General features: G+C 42.3%; 2 protein-coding genes across 4 annotated transcripts in view; one reads left to right on the top strand and one right to left on the bottom strand.

Moving 5' to 3' along the window:
• Positions 1 to 829: 829 nt before the first annotated feature.
• Positions 830 to 4,239, top strand: tmem98 (transmembrane protein 98; the record flags this gene model as incomplete). The annotated part of the gene is made up of 6 exons (XM_083932065.1): positions 830 to 960; positions 1,967 to 2,098; positions 3,273 to 3,306; positions 3,390 to 3,505; positions 3,585 to 3,644; positions 4,038 to 4,239. 6 exons carry the CDS (start codon positions 830 to 832, stop codon positions 4,237 to 4,239), a joined length of 675 nt encoding a protein of 224 aa, XP_083788191.1.
• A 1,987-nt stretch (positions 4,240 to 6,226) lies between these two features.
• Positions 6,227 to 20,624, bottom strand: part of svilc (supervillin c) — a 30,093-nt gene continuing 15,695 nt past the window's right edge. For 2 of the 3 annotated variants that reach the window (XM_083931331.1, XM_083931333.1), the window contains 23 exons: positions 20,452 to 20,514; positions 18,859 to 18,933; positions 18,670 to 18,757; positions 18,495 to 18,572; positions 18,377 to 18,409; positions 18,086 to 18,296; positions 17,034 to 17,200; positions 16,835 to 16,954; positions 16,626 to 16,762; positions 15,116 to 15,263; positions 14,239 to 14,384; positions 13,942 to 14,117; positions 11,819 to 11,963; positions 11,185 to 11,503; positions 10,922 to 11,067; positions 9,647 to 9,749; positions 9,355 to 9,562; positions 9,124 to 9,257; positions 8,878 to 9,033; positions 8,478 to 8,621; positions 8,286 to 8,398; positions 7,575 to 7,730; positions 6,227 to 7,377 (listed from right to left, as the gene is read on the bottom strand). In XM_083931331.1, the coding sequence (XP_083787457.1) occupies positions 7,288 to 7,377; positions 7,575 to 7,730; positions 8,286 to 8,398; positions 8,478 to 8,621; positions 8,878 to 9,033; positions 9,124 to 9,257; positions 9,355 to 9,562; positions 9,647 to 9,749; positions 10,922 to 11,067; positions 11,185 to 11,503; positions 11,819 to 11,963; positions 13,942 to 14,117; positions 14,239 to 14,384; positions 15,116 to 15,263; positions 16,626 to 16,762; positions 16,835 to 16,954; positions 17,034 to 17,200; positions 18,086 to 18,296; positions 18,377 to 18,409; positions 18,495 to 18,572; positions 18,670 to 18,757; positions 18,859 to 18,933; positions 20,452 to 20,514 (3,156 nt within the window). In that variant the 3' untranslated portion in view covers positions 6,227 to 7,287. The remainder of the gene's footprint in view (positions 7,378 to 7,574; positions 7,731 to 8,285; positions 8,399 to 8,477; positions 8,622 to 8,877; positions 9,034 to 9,123; positions 9,258 to 9,354; positions 9,563 to 9,646; positions 9,750 to 10,921; positions 11,068 to 11,184; positions 11,504 to 11,818; positions 11,964 to 13,941; positions 14,118 to 14,238; positions 14,385 to 15,115; positions 15,264 to 16,625; positions 16,763 to 16,834; positions 16,955 to 17,033; positions 17,201 to 18,085; positions 18,297 to 18,376; positions 18,410 to 18,494; positions 18,573 to 18,669; positions 18,758 to 18,858; positions 18,934 to 20,451; positions 20,515 to 20,624) is intronic. The other variant, XM_083931332.1, reaches the window with a different exon arrangement.

Below are 20,624 nucleotides of genomic sequence, written 5' to 3'. Positions count from 1 at the left end.
CCATTCTTAAGTGATCAGGTGGGGCAGCAGGTTGGGTTAATGAGTGACTAGACCGAGCGGAGGGCAGGTATACTTTACACTCACACACAACAGAGGCTAAATGAGGGAACATGTCACCTAAATTCAACTGCGCGTAATCCAAAAGTACCTCAGCCGCGACTAAAACATCAGACGGTAAGAGTTCAAAGTACATGAGCGTTTTTGTTCTGGCGTTTTTTTGTTCTTTGTTGAGGTTTAGACTAGGGGTTTAAAGTGTGTGCGTTCTGTTGGAGCTGCTAATCAGTGAGAGAGGAAACGTTTTTTTAAAAGTTGTTGGCTTCGTGGCAGCTTGTTAAAGTTGAACAGAGTTAATATAATGTTTGTTGTTGGTTGCCCCTGATTTCGCAAATTAAAAAAAAGCCTCTCTTTAGCAAACACTCTTTAATGCTCTTATTACGTTGTATGAAGTGCAAACAAAGAGCAAGTGCACTTTTTATGCGGCGAGATAAAGATCAGTTTTATGTGTGCGTTGTAGGAGTGCCACATTTAGACACAGAAAAAAACACAGCTGTATTCTCCTCTGCATCGGCTCAAAAGGTGAATTGTGTTTCACCAAAAGTGTAAATTAAGGAAACTTCTCGCAGACATACCCTCTCAAGTACGGTGATGTCACTCTTCTCTGGTTTGATGATGCCCCCATCAGACTGAAACCACCATCATCATTATCATCTCCTCCACACAGATGAGCAGCCATCCATAATCAACTTGGACAGTCAGCCCACCCTGGTTGAACCCTCTTCTCCTCTTGAACGAGTTGCCGCCTGCAGCCGCTGTGGAAGTCGTGGCCACCATGGAGACGGTGGTGATCGTGGCGATCGGGGTGTTGGCCACCATTTTCCTGGCCTCCTTCGTCGCCCTGGTGGTGGTGTGCAGACACCGCTACTGCCACCCGCACGACCTGCTGCACCACTTCGACTCCAAGTCAGTGAATCAATACAAAGCCAAGTTTGTTTGCCTGTCACGTTCTCTGCATGGTACTATTTGATTTAGTATAGCTTTTTAAAAAGTAGCATTTGGCCATGTCATTAATTAGCTGTTTAGAAATGACAGGAAACAAGGGAGAGACGCAACAAAGGTCCCCAAATAGGGATTTGGCGGTTCATGGTTGGCATCTTAAAGGTCCCATATTGTAAAAAGAAATGTTGAGGTTCTATATAAATACTGTGAAATTATCGTAATCATCCACAAATAAATGCTCACAGCTTGTATTCAGAAACTTTGCCTTTAAACCAGGAAAACTGACCAATCACAGCAGACTGGGCTTTTTGGGAGCCGGTCTTAAAGGGACAGGCGCTAAAACAAATACATACAGCCAGGTATATTCAGACAGACCGTATGAAAAAAGAAACATGTTTTTTGAACATTAAAGCATGTAATACAAGTATGAACCTGAAAATGATCGGAATATGGGATTTTGAGCCACAGGGGCACTCGCTACTTTGATCAATTACTGTATGTTCAAACAAAAGATCTGGTTGTTTTCTAAAAGTGTTTCTAATAAAATCCTCTTATCTAAATCATCCTCAGTATTGATTTCCACAACCTGCAGAGATCTAGTGTAAGTTACTCCTTTTGAAGTGGGCAGTTTTTCAACTACCTTCATCTCATTGGGGACCCAGGATGAATATTTGCCGCTGGACCCTGAGTGACACCTCCACCTCTCACCCATTGTGCTTTGTATATGTGCTCTGTGTCCTCCAAATTCACATTAAGTACAGTAGATTACAGATGACATCTCCATTGTGTGCTCAGAGACACAGGACCCCTCTATACTACAGGGTGACACCACTGAAACCCAAACCCACCCCCCAAAACCTCACCATTAATCAATTCACCACAGCCAATTTAAATGTGATGGAACTGTGACTCTGTGGTTGGTAACCCCAGCCTTGCTTCCTCTGCTTCCCCTGTTTCTCTATTTTTACAGACCCACGGTGGATCTGATTGGAGCCATGGAGACTCAGAGCGAGCCATCTGAGCTGGAGCTGGATGATGTGGTCATCACCAACCCTCACATTGAGGCCATCTTGGAGAACGAGGACTGGATAGAGGACGCCTCGTACGTCTTTTTCCTTATATTGTGGCATGACATAAGTATAGAGTTTAAGACGTTTAAGTTACGTCTCTTAAGAACATTTACTCAAGTATGATACTTAAAGATGTACTCTGTAACATTTTCATCTATTTAATTGTCTTTTGAATTTCTATCTCTGAAAGAGTGAGTTAAAACAATGGTGACTGATCATATGACCCACTAATGAAAGCACTTCTACTTGCCTTTTTGCAGAATATTACAATGAAGATACTTTATATAATTGACAAATAAAATATGATTGATTATTATAGGACTTTATGAATCCAAAGGAAGAAATTTACAAGATATCCGACAGTGTATAAAATATTTAAAGGTTGAATATGGAGAATGAGCAGAACACCTAGTTTCTCAAAATCATCGCAACAACAGAAAATAATTCTAGCACTCGGGTTGCCAGGTTGGTCAGACCCGGCCCAGTAGCCTACAGAAGACTGGAGTCTGTTTGAGCCTGTTTGAACCCATCCCCTCTGGCAAATCACGCCATAGAAACAAACAGAGGAGTTTGACTGACAGTTACTGTTAGCCGTTACCATTACAGCTAAGGAAACATAAGAAGTTAGCTTACAGATCAAGGAGAAACTTTTTAATGCCGTTGAACTCCTTTATCTCAGTTCATGGAGCGAATGCTTGGCCTATACTGACTCTTGTGTTTGCCCGTCTCCAGTCACTAAGGGGTTGGGACAAATAAAGCCCCTTTCGCTGTGGCTCTGAAGCAGCTTCAGGATTGGCAAACTCCATTTCACCCAGTGCCAGCTTACAGTAGCTGCACCAAACAACAGACAACCCTGGCAACCTGCAATGCCGGCCGCTATTGGCTGCTACAATGTAAACAGAATGTGACAGAAAGTCATTAATAAACCCTTCAAAAAAATTTCAATATTCATTCAGACTAAATACTTGAATACTTTCATTCTGTACCCCGTGGATTTGTATTATTCTTTTTTTTAAATATAGCTTTTAATAAAGAATAAAGAAATTAGCCATTCTGCATGACAAGTATTTTAATTTTCTTTAAGTATATTTTGATTCTGATACTTTTGTACTGTTGAATGCAGAACTTTTACACTGTGGTATTGTGACGTTTTACTAAAGTAAGATATCTGAGCACTCTTTAATTCTGTGAATGTTTCTCCCACAGTGGATTGGTCTCTCATTGCATCTCAATCCTCAAGGTAACTTCAAGTTCTAACTTGCTCCCTTTTAGCTGATTTTAATCTACATTTTCATTTGCTGATTAAACACTTTCCACGTACAGATCTGCCACACTCTGACTGAAAAGCTGGTTGCCATGACAATGGGTTCAGGAGCAAAGGTCAAAGCACCAGCCAGCCTGAGTGACATCATCACCGTGGCCAAACGCATCAGCCCGAGGTAACGAACGGTTTCACCACAACTCACTATTAACACATTACCTCACTCCTTGCGTCATCACTGTCCCGTCTCCTTGCAGGGTGGACGACGTAGTCAGATCCATGTATCCTCCTCTGGATCCAATCCTCCTGGACGCCAGGTAATCACATTTGATGTCTCGTTGTTTAAAAGGACCTTTTTTGTATGATAAAAGACCTATGTCTGTGATTGATCTGCAAGAGCTGGAGAGGAGCAGCTTGATTTATCTATAATGTAATAAGCTTTATGCAGAGATAGGGAAAGTAATATAAATGTGTCACAGCAAATTGATGCTACCAGGAAAATAATTCTACCATTTTCATCATTAAATCGAATATAAAGTTTATGCAATCCTTTGTGTTGTGTTTTTGCCATGCCTGCTTAGCCAAAAAGACCCATTCTAAGCCTATTTTTACTTTAAAAAGAAGCTGTCTGGGAATAAGATCTTTTCTTTCAGCAGTAGACAAAAAAAGGTTATTAAATCAAACCCATTTGTCCCTTTCTTCCTGCTCAGGGCCACCGCTCTCCTCCTTTCAGTCAGCCACCTGGTGCTGGTCACACGCAACGCCTGTCACATGTCCGGCAGTATGGACTGGATCGACCAGTCGCTCAACGCGGCCGAAGATCACATGGTGGTTTTGCGCGAGGCGGCGCTTGCCTCCGAACCGGATCGATTCATACTCGGAGCTGAGGCACAGAGGGAACAGGCTATCTAATCACAACGCATGAGAATATGTCCATTTTATCCATGGGCTTCTGTACTTAAATTATACGTAACAGACACATATTCTGCCAGACAGTTAAAAAAAACTGTCATCCAGTCCATATTAATAAGGACACTTCTGAAGGCTGTGCTGATGGATGCAGGGACTTGACTCTGTCCCTCATCTTCACATCTCACATAAAAAAAAGACCTTGGAAATTGTTGTTTTTTTATCATATTTGCACCAAAAAGTCTTTGAGATTTCTTTGGATTGACTAAAGCCGCATAGTAATATTTGCAAAGTAGATGACACATTGAGAAACGGATGGGTTTTGTTTTTGTTTTTTTATTATGTAAGGCTACACCAGATCTTTTTTAGAGTGTGTCTGTTTGAGCTGCCTGCAAGGGAAAGGTCTTTGGAAATTTCTTTCTCGAGTGCGCCATCACACAGCGGTGGGCCTAAATCCAATCTTGCCAGCACTGCACAGTCACATGGAGGCTTAGTCAGCTAATCCATTCTGAAGAAAATAACATCCAGTTAGCTAGGGAACCCAAAGGGGCTCCAACTCAGTGGACCAATGATGACCAACCTGACTTATTTACAATTCGTGTGGTCAGCGTGACTCGTGGATGTTCTAAAACATCCCCCAGATGCTCTTATGCTGTTAGAAACCACCGGTCTGTGACTTGAAACCACACCACAGCAGTTGTTTTAGCCACATCAGCATCACAGTAAGAGTTTTTTTCCAGTTGAATAATTCACTTTAATCCCATTGCTGCATTGTCTGCTATGATTAATTGAGGCTGTTATCCATGGGGAACCATCACGTTGGTCCATGCTGAAATATCTCAACATCTACTCGATGGATTAGCACAACAATTTGGACAGACATTCATGGTTCCCAGAGGGTGAATCCTAATGACTTTGGGGATCCCCTAACCTTTAGGACCACCAGCAGATCCGAATTTGTGCTTTTTACTGTCTCAACAACTTGGATTGCCATGAAATGTGGCTGATAATCATGAAGCCTACAGTATGAATCATGATTAACTTTGGTGATCAATTTTCATGTTGAGTTCTAATTAGCATGTAAACATACTGATACTCTTAATTAAGATGGTAAACACTGTGCCTGCTAAGCATCATCAGCATGCAAGCACTGTCATTGTGAGTACTACGAGTGTAGTGCTTGTTAAGTGCGGGCCGTTGGCTGGGCCTCCCCGAAGTGCTGCTTGCACCACTCTTCCAATCATATTCGACACTGCACGCTCTGGGGTCCTCTGCAATACACCCGCTAAGAGTGAAGTCGATTAGATAAACGGTTTTCGAGACACCCCAAGGACAGTCATACAGACATAACATACACAGACAGACAGATTCCTTCCTCTTTTATAGTTAAATGAGTCGGCAACAGGGACACCTATTGGCCAAATGGCACCAAATTTGCCTCAAATCTCAGACATCATATCCACAGATCCATTAAATGTGGTTTTCAGTATTCAGACGATATGACATGTTTTTTAATAAAAGATCAATGGTGATTATTAGTCAAAATTTGGAGAAAGAGTAGTGGAAAAACAGGTGTGGATATGAGTCAAAATGGCAGAAAACAAAAACAAACAAAAATAGATGTGACTTATGTGGATAAATTCGTCTTGACCCAAATAATCCAGAGAAAAAAAGAAGAATTTTGTTTCTTTAGGTTCAAAAGTTACAGGCCAAATGTGAAGTTTGTTATAGCGCCACCATCTGGCCAAATTGCACCAAATTTGACACTGCATGTCCTTGTGTTCCAAGGAATGCACACGGCAGGTGTGAAGTACGTCGGATGAGCGGTTCTCGAGATGTGCGAAGGACATACACACGCACACAGGGATTCCTTGCTTTATAGTTGCATGCTAGCATGCCGATGTTAGCATTTAACTCAAGCACAGGCTCCAAGAGCTTTGTTTTGTTTCCCCCCCTGTATTATTTCTGAAAGTCATTGCTAGACAGTGAGTCAAGAAACACTTGTTCTTTAATTTTGACAACAAAAATATTTTTTTTTAAAAAGGAGAAAAAAAAGCTAAAATCCATCAAATCCAGCTGCCACTCTATCTACATTCGTCCAGGAATAGGGATATTACACAAACATCAAGACATTTTAAGTACATCACCATCAGCTGTGCCTTTTTCTATTGTATTATGAGGATGGTTGGAACCATGTGTTGATTGAGGTGAAGCAGAATTAGCGTGTTGTTTTGGGCCAGAGGGAGGTTAATGGAGCATGTCTACCTGCTCTCCCATGCATAGCTAATAGTGAATCCCTAAGGAGTCCTAATAAGGCATTGCTCACAGCCACAAATGTACTCATGGGCTTAAGCTACAATACACATGGCACAAACCTTTGTACACATCAGTACATCATATGACACACGGCTGTAAAATACACATCATAGATCACGGAGTCAGACACTTGTTTTAAGATTTTTTTTGGTGACAATCAGAAAGAAAAACAGTTGTTTTTTTGTTTTTTTAATCTGTCAAGTGAAAACTGTAGCTCTGAGCATGCAAATATTTTTATGAAAAGGTATCGATTGAGGAGGAAACCTTTAGAAAGCGGTTAGCCTTTTATTTTGTTTTTGTGTTTACATCGTTTATTAGCATTGATCTTTTTTATGCACTCTTTTCTTTTCTCATCCCACAGTTTGTTACTGATGCCCTTTCTCACTCCCACATGTCTTCTCTTTTTTATATCTTTCATTTATTTGTGCAGGTAAAATGAAGCTTCATAGGAAAATGTGTTTTGGGTCTGTTTTTTTTTTTGCTCTGAACAAAAGCAACAGAGAGAAATCCTGATCCTGGTCTGATAAAAAGTCCACACACTCATACTTAATTGACATAAATAAAAGTGAATATCTTTCCTCTCTTTATTACGTTGTAAAGCAGTCCTTTGTGCAGTAACATGGTGCTGATACACACGCACACACACACACACACACACACACACACACACACACCCTCTTCCCTCAGAAGTCCTTGCTGCAGGAGCGTCAGTCAGCCTCCATTTGTTTTCGCTGTCTAGCAAAGAAGCCCTTTGCTTTTCTTCAGATCAATTTGCTTCCAGTCTGGGAGGGAAGCGTATTCATCTCTCTTCATTTCCAAAATAGTCTGAAATGTAATTGTCGTGATTTATTTGCTGGAGTAAATCATGTAAAAATGAATGAATGTAATAAAATATAAATGTTAAAGTTGAGACAAACTTCCTCATCAGATTAGAAACATGAGAGCATCTGTTTTCATTTGAACAAACCACGGCGAACACTGCGGCCTGCTGGTTGACAGACATCACTGCTCCGTAAGTTTACCTGGAAGTCTTGATCAGACAGGTAGACTTCAAGGCGCTGGGGGTCCACTCCTTCTGGTAAAGGGCTCCGCAGCAGCTCCTCCAAAGGGTACTGGGTCTGCATGAGCTGGGCCAGGGCGTCCTGCACCAAGGTCAGCTTCACCCTACCCGCATCGCCCTGATACACACATCAAACACACCCGGGTAAGAGACATGACTGCCACCAACCGAGTGTATTAGGGGTTAGTTAGGATTTTTTGAAGTGGGGTTGTAGGATGCACTTATCCATACAGTAGATGGAGGTCGGCACGCCCCCAGTTTTGAGAAGCTGGCAGGAGTAAGGACACGGAATGACACACAATTGATATATTTAGAATATTTTCCCCTATTTACCTTGCCATCAGACAGCCCTGTTTAAGTTTACACAGGGGAACTGAAGCTGTTATCTGTGCTCTCTTCAAAGCCACCAGACTCAGCAATTTTACCTCAGATAGCGCAGCAGTTGCTGGTCTACTACTGCCCCGATCAGGTAGTCAGTTTGTGTTATTATGCGACTTTGGTATTTTAAATGGTTAGGAATTAGGTCGGCCTTTTTGGTTCTGTGTCTGTTCTCCTCCCTCCATTCTCCAAACTGGGGTCGTGCACACCACCAGCGACTGTAGGTATTAAACAGGCTATGGATAAGTGCCTCACAACCCCACAACAGTGGATGTAACTAACTAAGTCATTGTACCTGTGTGTGCGGTACCAGGCTCCTCTCCCAACGGGGGAACACGTTAGTAAAGGTGAGAGGTTCTAACCCCTCAAAGATGAGGTAAGCCTGCGGCGGGCGTCTTGGGTTCATCTCTGTGATGCAGAGAAGAATCACATTTTTTTAAAACACGTCAACAAAAACAGCCATCCCTGTCCAACAGCTTCCTCCTACCTTTGCAGTACTGCAGCGCCGTCTGCATGGCACACCTCCTCTCGTCATGCCAGAAGCTCCAGGCCGAAGCCGAGCTCTCTGTCTGCTCGGGCTGACCTCTCTGCCACAGGTAGACCTCCAGGCGGTTGTCAAGTAAGAACAAGGCTGGCGGACAGACAGGAGATATATTCGACAATAGAGGGGATATAAGATAGATTCATATTAAGTTAAGTTTGACTTTGATGTTTCTTTTGGGAAGTTGGCAGCAAGAAAAAAACGACACAGCAAAGAAAAAGTTAGATATACTAGATAAAAACAGAGCAAAGTGACTGTGTAATAAATTAAGTTATAGACTGAGAAGTATTGTTTTCAAAGAAAATATTTTTTTTGTGTGTATTGTGTGTGTTGAGTGTGCTCTCACCCGGCTGTAGTACAGAGTACAGACTCTCCTGGATGAAGGGCATTGCCATTACGAGCCCCGGCAGCCGCGTTGGACTCTGCAGCTCTTCAGCCTGGAAACTCCCAGAGGAGGCGCTCAGGTGGAAGAGGCGAGGTGTAAAATTATACTTTCCTGGATCTGACAGAAGATTTTTTTTTTTTCACTGTGATTTTAAAGTTTACAGAGCTGAGAGAAATGTCCTGGACAGAGAGAACCAGAGTTTTCTACCTTGCAACATGCAGTCGTAGGCCTTCCTGTCCATCTGTCCCAGCGCTATCCAGAAGTCTGCAGGCTCTGAACCTTCCTCCACCACCTGCACTGTCACAGGACTGCTTTTGCTGAGGCCCAACTCTGGTGGACACCTAATAAACACATACAATTCACAAGCTTTGATTTGATTTCAACCTTAAATGTTAAAAAACATCAGTTTCAAAAGCCCACTCAGTGTATGTGACTCACATTTGAGTGAGACGCTCCACTGCCCTCTTGCTGACCTCTCTGGAGCTGCTATGAGCTCTACAGCCAGTCCAGAGATACAGAACCCCCTGCTGGCTATTGAGCAGGACAACAGCGCCCCTGGACCTCAGACCGGCACAGCAGCAATCCACCTCTAACAGAGAGCCTTCCTCTGGGAGCTCTCCTCGCACACAGAACAGACGCCACTCTGCTATAACAGACAGGTAAGAATAAGAAAACAACAATAACAAAAAAAAGAAAATACATAAACATGCCGTTTCATGCTGTACGGTACCTGCATTAGCGGAGGCCTCCTCTCGCTTGCCCTTGTGAATGACCAGGCCTCCCTGGAAGAGCTGCAGGAAGCAGGGAGGTTCATTTCCCTGAGGTAGCACCACCTTCAATAAACAACACAAGAAATACAAAGACTGTAAACAAGAACAACAGTGCTGTTGGAGAGGAATGGAAAATGCCGGCATATACTTCTCGTTTCTATAACTCCAGACTGGAAAAACCTTTAAAATGTCTTTGATTTATTATAACAAAAGGATATAAATGTGTGTGTGTGTGTGTGTGTGTGTGTGTGTGTGTGTGTGTGTGTGTGTGTGTTTGTGTGTGTGTGTGTGTGTGTGTGTGTGTGTGTGTGTGTGTGTGTGTGTGTGTGTGTGTGTGTGTGTGTGTGTGTGTGTGTGTAAAAGCTCCATACTTGAGATATTTTAGTGTTTGAGGCGTGTCAGCTGTTGAATGCGCTCCTGCTATTCGACCCTTTAAAAAGGCAGGAATAATGTGACACATGGAAGTAATTCTGCTCGCTTTCTCTCGTGATATACTGAATGAAGAATCCAAAGAATTACATTAATCAACATCGAATTGCTGTCAGAACAAAAAAAAACATTTTATGAAAAGTCTGTTTAAAGGTCCCATATTCTTCTCATTTTCAGGTTACTACTAGAACATGTTTCATGTTAATATTCTTAATATTCTTCTTTTATCTCATACTGTCTGTCTGAATATACCTGTATTCACCCTCTGTCTGAAATGCTCTGCTTTGGTGCCTGTCTCTTTAAGAAACCCACTTGAGTTTCCCGGGTCTTCTGAATCTGCGCTCTGTGCATCTCTGCACCGTCACTGCACCCGGGGAATCACTGTAACTGCTGTAGCGGCACTTCCTATCTGTATTGCATAGTTGTGACATCACAACAGTACAGAAGTCCTGACGGCTCGTTTAAAGACACAGTTTCTGAATACAGGCTGTGTGCATTTCTCTGTGGATTAAGCATTTTCATAGTTTGCTTTATAATAATAAAAAAAAAGGACATGGAAACTAAATTTAACTTTCTAATGAATTATTCTAACATATATCATTAGGTCAATGAAGTAAATTATGTTTCCATCAAAAAATGTGGCAGAGTAAAAGTTTAAACCCTCATAAAACAGAACCAAAAGTGTGCTTCACTATGCTACTTGTTATTCTTACAGTGTTATTACTTTAGGGTGTAGACATATTTATATATATATATATACACACACAAGTGGATGATCTATTCATGATCTATTCTGAAGGCTTTACCTGTGACTCTTCATGGTTGTTCATCCCAATGGACAGAAAAGCTGCAGTGTCCCGCCCGCTTACAGTGGAGTGACGACCCCGCCACAGGAAGAAGGAGGTGTTTTCTTTTTGTCCTCTGCTACACCCATCTGAGCTGTTTATCTCATCTACAGCAGAGTAAATACATTAACATTTTTATTTCTGGCGTTTTGTGTATCTGATGTTCTTGTCTGGATCGGGTTACACTGAATAAACTACAGAATAAGCTAGGAGCTGTCACTGACCAACAGTGTCGATGCTGTATGTCCAGCGGATGACGTAGGAGTCTCCTTCATGAAGCTGTCCGGTGCTCTCCACAGGAATTTCACTGTCGTCAAACTCCTGAACGTGCCACGTGTCCACAGCAACCGTGTTCAGCTCCATCTGACTGCCTTCCTCCAGCATGATGACCCCGTGCCCCCTCTGGACGTCAACCCCCGATAACACGTTATGGACCAGGCCGTCCCCTTGCAGTGACTGACCCGACACTAGAGCCACGGCGTCGCAGGCGCTCAGGACGTCTGATGGCGGGGACACGGACTGACAGGACTGAACTGGGAGGGGCTGTGGAGAGATGCAGTAGCTGGTTAGAGCAGTAGCCCCATGTAAAGAGGCTGAAGGGCCTCGAGGCTGAAGGTCCTCGAAGCAGTGGCCGCAGATTCGACTCCGACCTGTGGCCCTTTGCTGCATGTCTCCCCCTCTCTCTCACCCCATGTCCTGTCTGTCCTATATAATAAAGGCTTTAAAACTGCCAAAAAAAATCTATAAAAAATGCAGATATTTGCACATTGGTGAAATCACTGTAATCTTCCTGGTGTCAATAAACGATTGTTGTGTGTTCTGCAGCAAGACTTTTAAATGTTACACTGTGAGATGAACCTGTGTCTCCTCGCTCACTGCGGCAGCTTCCTCCATGGCCCTGCTCCGGTCCGTCCAGTCCAGGAACTTCTCCCTGAACAGAGCCGTCTCGTTGTGCTCCGAGACACAACCGAACAACGCCCAGCTGGGACGCCCCTCTCCCCTCCTGAGGACAGAGTTAGAGACTTTAGGAAGTATATTAAAAGTATAATGCAGCGGCTATATATAGAGGCTTCAACCTTGAAAGACACACAGGTAGAAAGAGAGAAACAGGTAGAAAAACTGTTTTGTTTCAGATTGATTCCAACCTAAATATCCTGTCCAGCTGGAACTGTCTGCTTGAATATGTGAGGGCAGATGGAAGTGTAGATATTAAAACCTGCCTCTTCTGCCAGGCATTCAATTCAGAATGGTTATAGATTTAATTCTAGCATTGATCTTTTTTAAGTTTTAAGTTTATTATATTTTATTTTATTCTCTCAAATGACATGTTTTTCATTGTTTGCCCACTTTTTCTCTCCCAAAATGTACAAAGTTCTTAAAGGTGCTCGATTAAAAATGCAGGGGGGGGTGGCTGGGCTTGCCTCCACACAGCTCTCATCCTATAACATTAAATAACGCCATTTTTTTCATGGCCAGGACACCATTACTCTACCATATCTTTACATAGAAAATATTGTCTCATGTTTGTAATTTTGTGTTTTAAGTCTTTGTAGTTTTTATTCCCAGTGGTATTTATTGCTACTTGATTATTTTACTGTTTTAAATCTTATTGTAACAATTCTATCATGTGAAGCACTTTGCGTTTTGACTTTGTCTGTAAAAGGTGCTATATCAAATAAACGTATTATTTTAGAAAATAATATTTTGCTGCTATATTAACGTCTGAATATAAAGTACAGTGCCTTTAAATTTTGACAGTGGAAACAAAACGGTTTTTGTCCCAATGTACGTTTTGTCTAATCTGCAGTCTTGTAATCGAGAATAAAAAAAAGACATAATTTAAATTATTTTATTTACTTATTGTATTGCATTCATTTTGTAAAATGTTGTTTGTTCTTTATTTATTTATCCATCTTACCAATTTTACCTGTGCTTGTTTTGTCTTTTTTTATCATTTTTTTTACTTAATCTGACTTTTATCTCTAAATTTTATTATTGTATTTTTTTTACCATTGCTCTGTCTTTTTATCTAGTTCTGTAATCTATATTTTTATTTCACTCTGTTTTACTACTACTTCACTTAATATAGCTTTAAAATCTATTTTATCACCTTTTAAAATAGTTCTTATTATCTTGCACGCATTTCTCTTTTACGGTTTTTACAGTCTTTTTGTCTTACTATCGACTGGCGCACTTTGAACTTCACTAACGTGTATGAAGTACCGTATGCAATTATTAGGTTAATCATGTCATCATATCAACCGGTCCCTTTATTGTACATGGGTGTTTTTTCAACATTCAGGTGCATTCTGGGACTTTGGAGCAAATGGAGTATGAACCTATGGCTGTATACATCACATCGGCAAAACTATGTGGACATGCCTGTCGCTCCGGGGCTCTGCTTTATGATCTGGTCCCTTGATTCCAATCCATGGAAATCTGTCTTTCAACATACTGCGAGCCAGACCTCAGCTGTTGTTGGACCTCACTATTGTGGCTGAAGGGGAGCAAGTCCTGCAGCCAAGTTCAGAGATCTTCACAGAAGAGTGGAGGCTATTAAAGCAGCAGATAAAAGCCCAATGGTTTTGAAATGGCAAGTTCAACAGGCTTCTGTCTACTTGTTTGAATTTCTAAACAACTGTTTAGATCCAGCTGCAGCATGTCATTGTGGACTTAAAACAGCATGTCATGTGGACATAATGCCGTATGCTGGGGTTTCTCCATGTGTGGCAGTGTGGAATTACAAGCCATGTGTTTTGGTTTTAAGGACCAGCTGCAGAGTTCTGGAGTGCTGGGATGCACAGTAGACCTAATGCAGTGTGCTCACTGTGCCACTGTGTGCACCGCGATGTTCAATATGTGTAATAAATACTTACAGCTGCACTCCACTGTTTCTATAATGTGTCATTATATTGATAGGCTGTTATTTTTCGCTGTGAAGTACGGACTAAAAGCTTTAGCACCTGCAGTGTGCGCCTTACCGCTGTGTGTTCGGGTTACAATGCGTGGGATCCAGCGGATTGACTCGACAGTTGCTGTAGTCGTAAGCTCCGACCCACACTTGGTGAGTCAGCTGGAGAGCAACGTTCCTCCTGCTGAGGGAAACATCCTGTCCGTGCCACAGGTACACCTCACTGCCGAAATCAAACACCAGGGCCTGGGCACACATGTAGACAGCTGCAGTTAAATCTGATCGACTATTAAAACTGACTGTCTGACCTTAACAACACGTAATCAACAAAAAGAATGATCAAGCAAATCCAGAAGAGGGCTCAGACCTCAGTGGAGCCCAGCAGGGAGATGCTGGGGATGGCAGCCCAGGCCTGTTCATGAGGCACCAGTCTGTTCTCCACCAGCCTGTACACACAGTTGGACTCCACCACACCGCTCTCATAAAGCTCGTCCTCCTCTTCTGCACTGGCTCCTGTGGGCAGACGTAAACAGAAGACGCATGCTGCACTGATCCAACAGAGCTTACTTTTCCAGAGCAGATAAAAAAACCATCAGTTAAATTACAATTGTATAAAAGAAAAGCAAGTTGTTTCATAATGATTATGAGAAACTGTCTATAAAGCACAATGTTACACAGTGCTTCACAACCACATGAAATGCAATAAAACAATAATACAGTGAAATAAAATGAAATGCACACAGAGATAACAGCTGTTTTTAAGAGTTTAGGAGTTTGGGAGCACTGGGACCGTGCAGCTGATCTAAGAGGGCACAGGTCTCATACAATGTTAATAAATCTTTAATATCATTAGGGGCCTAGTTATTTAGAGCATTAAAGGTCAAGAATAAGGTTTTAACATTAATGTGAAAATTAATAGGGACTCATTGCTTTGAGGCCGTGTCTGCGTGGGTTTTTCCGGGTACTCCGGTTTCCTCCCACAATCCAAAAGACGTGCACGTGTTTGGTTAATTGATGACTCTTAAATTGCCCGTAGGTGTGAATGTTTGTCTGTCTCTGTTCGTCTCTATGTGCCCTGTGATAAACTGGCGTCCTGTCCAGGGTGTACCCCGCCTCCGCCCGATGTCAGCTGGGATCGGCTCCAGCGACCCCAACAGGGACAAGCAGTTGAAGATGAATGAATGAATGATAAACTCAGTAGTCCTAAAACAGAAAACTTAGTTTATGACATTTTGACCTCTAACCTCTGTAGTGTGTCCGTCCTCCTAGAAGATTCCAGAAGTCTGCAGCCAGGCTGCTGTCACAGTTCAGTCCCTCCTCCAGGTGGAGCATCTGGGAGGCCTGACAACCGAGATCCCTCTGGCTGTAGATGGATGATGCCAGATCAGTGGCCTGGAAAACAAAAATGAACAGTTTCTAATAACACAACAGAACATGCATTAGGCAGAAACAGAATAATAGAAACTGTGCTGTTAAAAAGGTGTGATTAGATTTCTGAGGATAAGAAAGAAACAGGAGTTTTGCAAAAGCTGCTGCAGCAGATGATGTGACCAAAATAGGTATTTCAGTAATATTGCCACTGCAAATGATTCCATCTATACTTTATTTTGATAGCAGCTGTTACCAAAAATGGTGCCATCATAGTATTTTTTTAATGCGTGATAGCAGAAAAGTAAAGAGGGTGATAAAAACATTTGCCGTGGCGAATTGATACAGCTGAAATTCATAACCAAGGCACAGAATCTGATAGGAAAGTTTAGAGTGAATTAGCCAACCTAAAAAAATTCATCTTCTTTTTACACACGAATGGAATAAGTCACATGGCATGAACACTGAACAAAGAACACACACTTTGACCTCCAGAAACAGTGTTGTGTTGTTGTTGTGTTACTGTATGTGCATGCTGTGCAAAATGCATTCATGGCATGGGAAAAAAATGTGAATATGCAAAATGTATAAAATTGTTATATTCTTCAGCACATAAGGTGAATGGCATCAGGGCATTTGATGAGAAGGTTTTCAGGTGAAACGTTTTTACACTTTTTAACCAAATTCACGTTTCATGGCACATGTCTTGTATACCTTTTATACCCTGACATCCTGTCAATGTATGCTAACAGCATGCTGTCTTGAATAGGAATGGGAATTGATAAGATTCATTGATACCAATGCAATTATCGATTCAGCTTATCGGTCCGGTCCTTTATCGATTCCCTTGATTCCTGATAAGGTTTCTTTGACTCTAATGTTATCAGAACATCAAGCTTTGGACGGTTTCTTCCTCTCCGGCACGACTCGTTGAAAGTTTCCAGCACCATAGACTCCGAGTTAATGTGGCCAGATGCAGGACTGACAGATTTAAAAAATCCTGGCTTCTATTGGCTATTGACCTTCTTATCAATTAATAGCACTTTGGTCACTTTAACGCCTTATTTTTATCCAGTTTTTAATCAAGTGAGGCACTGTTGCACTTTGTTTGTTTGTTGTTGAATTGATGTTAATTGTTTGCCTGTGTCGTTGTCCCATGTCACCCATGTTGTTGTTGTTTTTTGTGTATGCTGGCTGCACCGCAAATTGCCCTCCGGGGTCAATAAAGATCTCTTGAACTTGAGTTTGACACTATCGTCAAAGCCCAGAGACATAACTATACAGGTTCCAAACTGTTACCGGTTCTCGACTGGAACCGGTTCTCGATTCCAATCCCTAGTGCGGAAAATGACAACATTACAGTAGGTGGCTGTCCTTGGCCGATACCTTGGCTTTCTCTTGGTCATTGGCGAACTCTCCGCTCCACAGGATGCAATGCTCTGGAGTGACCAGCAGGAAGCAGTCTCCACTGTTCAGCGACCGCACTGAAGGCTCCACCAGACGCACCTGGACATGCCGCCTGCCTGTCACCACAGGAAACAGTTAATACACAAACCCGAACACAAGGACATCGTGATGAGGAAATCTTTTCTGACCTTTGATGTGAATGAGCATGAGGCTGCTGAAGGGAGGAGAAAACTTTGCCGTATCTGAGGAAGAGATGACGTCTTCTGATCTGGGAAGATGTAAGTCTGCCACGGAGGAGTTCTTGGATTCTATGTGGAGGGAAAAACAAAAGATGAAGCAGAAGAGAAGTCAAAACAAAGGGGATTAAAACAATTGTTTCCCACTCACTCGTCTCTGCTTGGTTGCTCTCCTCAGCAGCTGTGTTGGCTCTCTCTCCCATGTAGTCCTGCCTGATGTCCTCCCGGGCAGCGAGAGCCCTCAGGGGGTTTCTGGAGCCCTGAGTCCGACGGGACGGACGCACCGACCGCCTGTGCTCTGCTACTGCTGAGGTCAGTCTGCACCACACACACACACACAGGACAAAATATGATTCACACAGACAGCCCAGTCATTTCGCCCATATTCTAGCAAATTGAACTAAGTGCCATCAACCATTTTGAAACCATTTTGAGAGCTACAGAAATGTCCTAACCCTGTTGGAAGTCACCAGCAGATGGCTGTATATTACATGCCCAGGGGCAGAGACTACTGCACTCTCTAACAAAGACAAGGCATTTGGAAAATACATGATGACAAGTTAATGAAAAGAAAGGTCTGGGCCAATATCCACACAACATGGAAGAGCTGGAATGAAAAGATGGATTTAGCCCATAAACTACATCCTGTATATTACATTGTTGCAATTGTTTTTCTGTAATACGCTGCACCTGGTGGGTTTTTAGGTAATTTTTGCAATTTAAAAATTGGGGGGGGGGGCTGGAGCCAATCCCAGCTGACTACGGGCGTGAGGCGGGGTACACCCTGGACAGGACGCCAGTCTATCGCAGGGCACATAGAGACAAACAGAGACAGACAACCATTCACACTCAGGGCAATCTTAGAGTCATCAATTAAAAAATAAAAAATAAATAAAAACAATATATATATATATGTGTGTGTGTGTGTGTGTGTGTGTGTGTGTGTGTGTGTGTGTGTCATATTTTAATAAGTGAAAAATTATTATATTGGCCTTTCTATAAAATACAATAATTTGGGTAAATTTAAAAGAGCAACAATGAATAAGAAAACACAGACATGATTAAATGTAACAAAAAAAAAAAAAAAAAGGTTTTAGATTTTTCAGAGAACCTGAAACAATTCAATCCCTCTACCACATCCCTGACTGTTACAGCGACAGGAAAGGCCAATAATCTTACAGTCTGGGGTAAAACCAGGCTCACATGGGTGTGTTGGTCTGGCAGAGGACACCCAGGTCCTGCTCGCTCTCCCCGGCGGCGTCGTCTCCACAGGGATCGGCGGTGCAGGCGGAGGAGGGAGGTGATGGATCTCTGCAGAAAACTTCATCAAACGTGTTCGACTCATCCACGGGCGTCTCCTCCTCCTCCACCTCCACCTCGCGTGGAACCACTGAGAGCACTGAGCTCTGTGGAGCTGCAGGGGGAAGGAACAGGATATGTGAACTTTAAACACTTTAGGACTTTAACAACTTATATCTCTTTAATGTGATCTACCTTCGAACTCCATCACTGGCTGCATGGAGACTTCTGTGAAGAAAATAGAGCGAATACTTCAGAGAAAAACAAATAAGAAGAGTCTCAACCCACAGTTGATATTGTCATCTAATGTAACCTTCAGATGGGCAGGTTGGAGCTTCAGAGGAGAGTCCTTTGTCACGAGAGGTGTCACTTGTGTCTGATTGTGTTGATCCTAAAAGGAGGGGGAACGCAGAGGGCACGAGTCAGAGACACACACCTCCTGAGGTGAGGACAAAGATAATGAGAGTAAAGCAGAACTGTGATCTCACCTCTCTCGGCGATACATCCGGCCTCTTGCTCTTTCCTTTCCTGCTCTGCATTCATTTCCTCTTCCATCTCATCATCGACTCCTTTAGCCTATAGAGACACAGGTGTTTTAATGCAAAACACAGATGAGCTCTTCTGTAGCTCAAAAGAGAATAAGAAAACATATTTAAAGGAGTATTGGCTCGTGTCACCTTCTGTCTCCACTGAGGCTGGACCTGGTTCTTGGTAGGAGAGGAGACTTCTTGCGCCTCAAAGGACAGATTCGTCTGAGGATGAGATCAAAACACAACGCACGGATAATAAGGTAACGGGTGAATTATTTTAGTGGAGGAGAGTCGGGGTGTGCATGACCAGCGGAAGAAGCATGATAAAGAATCTGATTGTTTGGGAGCAATAACGAACAAGATATAAAATGTTTTCAAGCAGCAAAACAACACATAAAGTGCAATAGTATATGTTAGAAGACCAAGGAAAACTTTCAAATTGTTTCTACTAAGATTGTTTTAAGATGAACCCTGTTGGTTAGTAAGACTTGGTGTCCTTGGGTGGATATACACTAATGAAGTTGAGTATTTCATCATATCATGCATCAATTTTTCTCCTTACTATCTTGACAATACTCATTTTGTCACTATTGTTGTTATTGCAGCATCTTAGCGGATGACATTAAGCCTTCTGGCACATTTACAGAAACACACATCCATGTGAGTTGTCCTCATGAATACAGAAAATGAAGTAAAAATGGAAACGTGATGCTCAACAAGGAAACACATCAGTCAAATCTAAAATATGTTGCTCTTAAGAAGCCACACCGTCAGGGGGGGTCAAAGGGTACAGATGACCCCAGCCCAAAGCCCAGGGGGGTTCATTCAAGGGTCTATGGTTCTAAGACCAACAATTTACATACTGAGTGACTTCTATCATTGACACGTTATATGTATTTTCATGATATAAATATATATTTGTATTATTAAAACACATGTATGTCATATGATACCCCGCCCTCCACTGTTATCGTGAAAATGTTGCAGTTTGACCGCAGAGGGGGTTAGATGTGCAGAACACACGTGTGTCTTGTAGCAATTCCTTCATACGTTTTGGTCCCAATCTTTCTGTGTTTTGAAATAACTGACTCCACCTTTTGTGCTTTCTAATAGTAATAGATAGATTTATAAGACTGGATTTCTTAGAGACTCCATCACTGTCACTTCAAGTCTATAACGGCCAAGAGAAATCAGGTGGTAGGTGAGCTGTGGACGAGGGGCCCATTTTGGAAAGTTTTGCCCTCTGTCCATAATCCCTAATGGCTGTTTTGTGCTTAGGTCTGCTGTTCATATAACAAGAGAGACTTATTGTGTCTAAACATTCAATTTGAGCATACGAACCTGATGAGAAACATGAATTTCATGCTCTTGATTATGTTAACGGAACTCAAAACTTTGTTTCTAACAAGTTTCTCCAGTATTTCTGCAGGTTGTTAAAAATCAAATTGCGACAGGTTGAGTGTGGAGGTATGACTCCAGAAGTGCGAGAGAACTACAGAAAATGGAAGTACAGAATTAAATGAAACAAAACAAACTGTGAAGTGAGAGCTGCGATGTATCACTTCAGAATAAAACACACAGTGCAGGTGACAGAGTAGACTCGCTGTCGGTGAAACTTCACACATCATCTGTAAAAGTCACAGCCACGTGAAACTGTGCGAAACTTTTCACTACATACAAAACACTGCAAATCAAAAAGCGTCAATCGTTAATCTGCCATGCAGCAGCTCAAACAGTTACCTGGTTGAAACACATGATATATTGGGATGAACTGCTAGAATAGACAGAGGCAAAGATGGGTTCCTGGGAGACAAGAGGAAGTAGAAGAGAGAGGAGCAGGCTAAAGCTGTTGTAAAATTAGTAATGCATAAAATCTTTATAATGGAGATTCAGAGGGATCTACCCATTAGGAA

Source organism: Echiichthys vipera (genome assembly GCF_963691815.1).
Source record: "Echiichthys vipera genome assembly, chromosome: 17".
In the NCBI taxonomy this organism is placed as follows: Eukaryota; Metazoa; Chordata; class Actinopteri; order Perciformes; family Trachinidae; genus Echiichthys; species Echiichthys vipera.
Note: the sequence above shows the minus strand (reverse complement) of the source record. Positions and strands in the feature narration are given on the sequence as shown.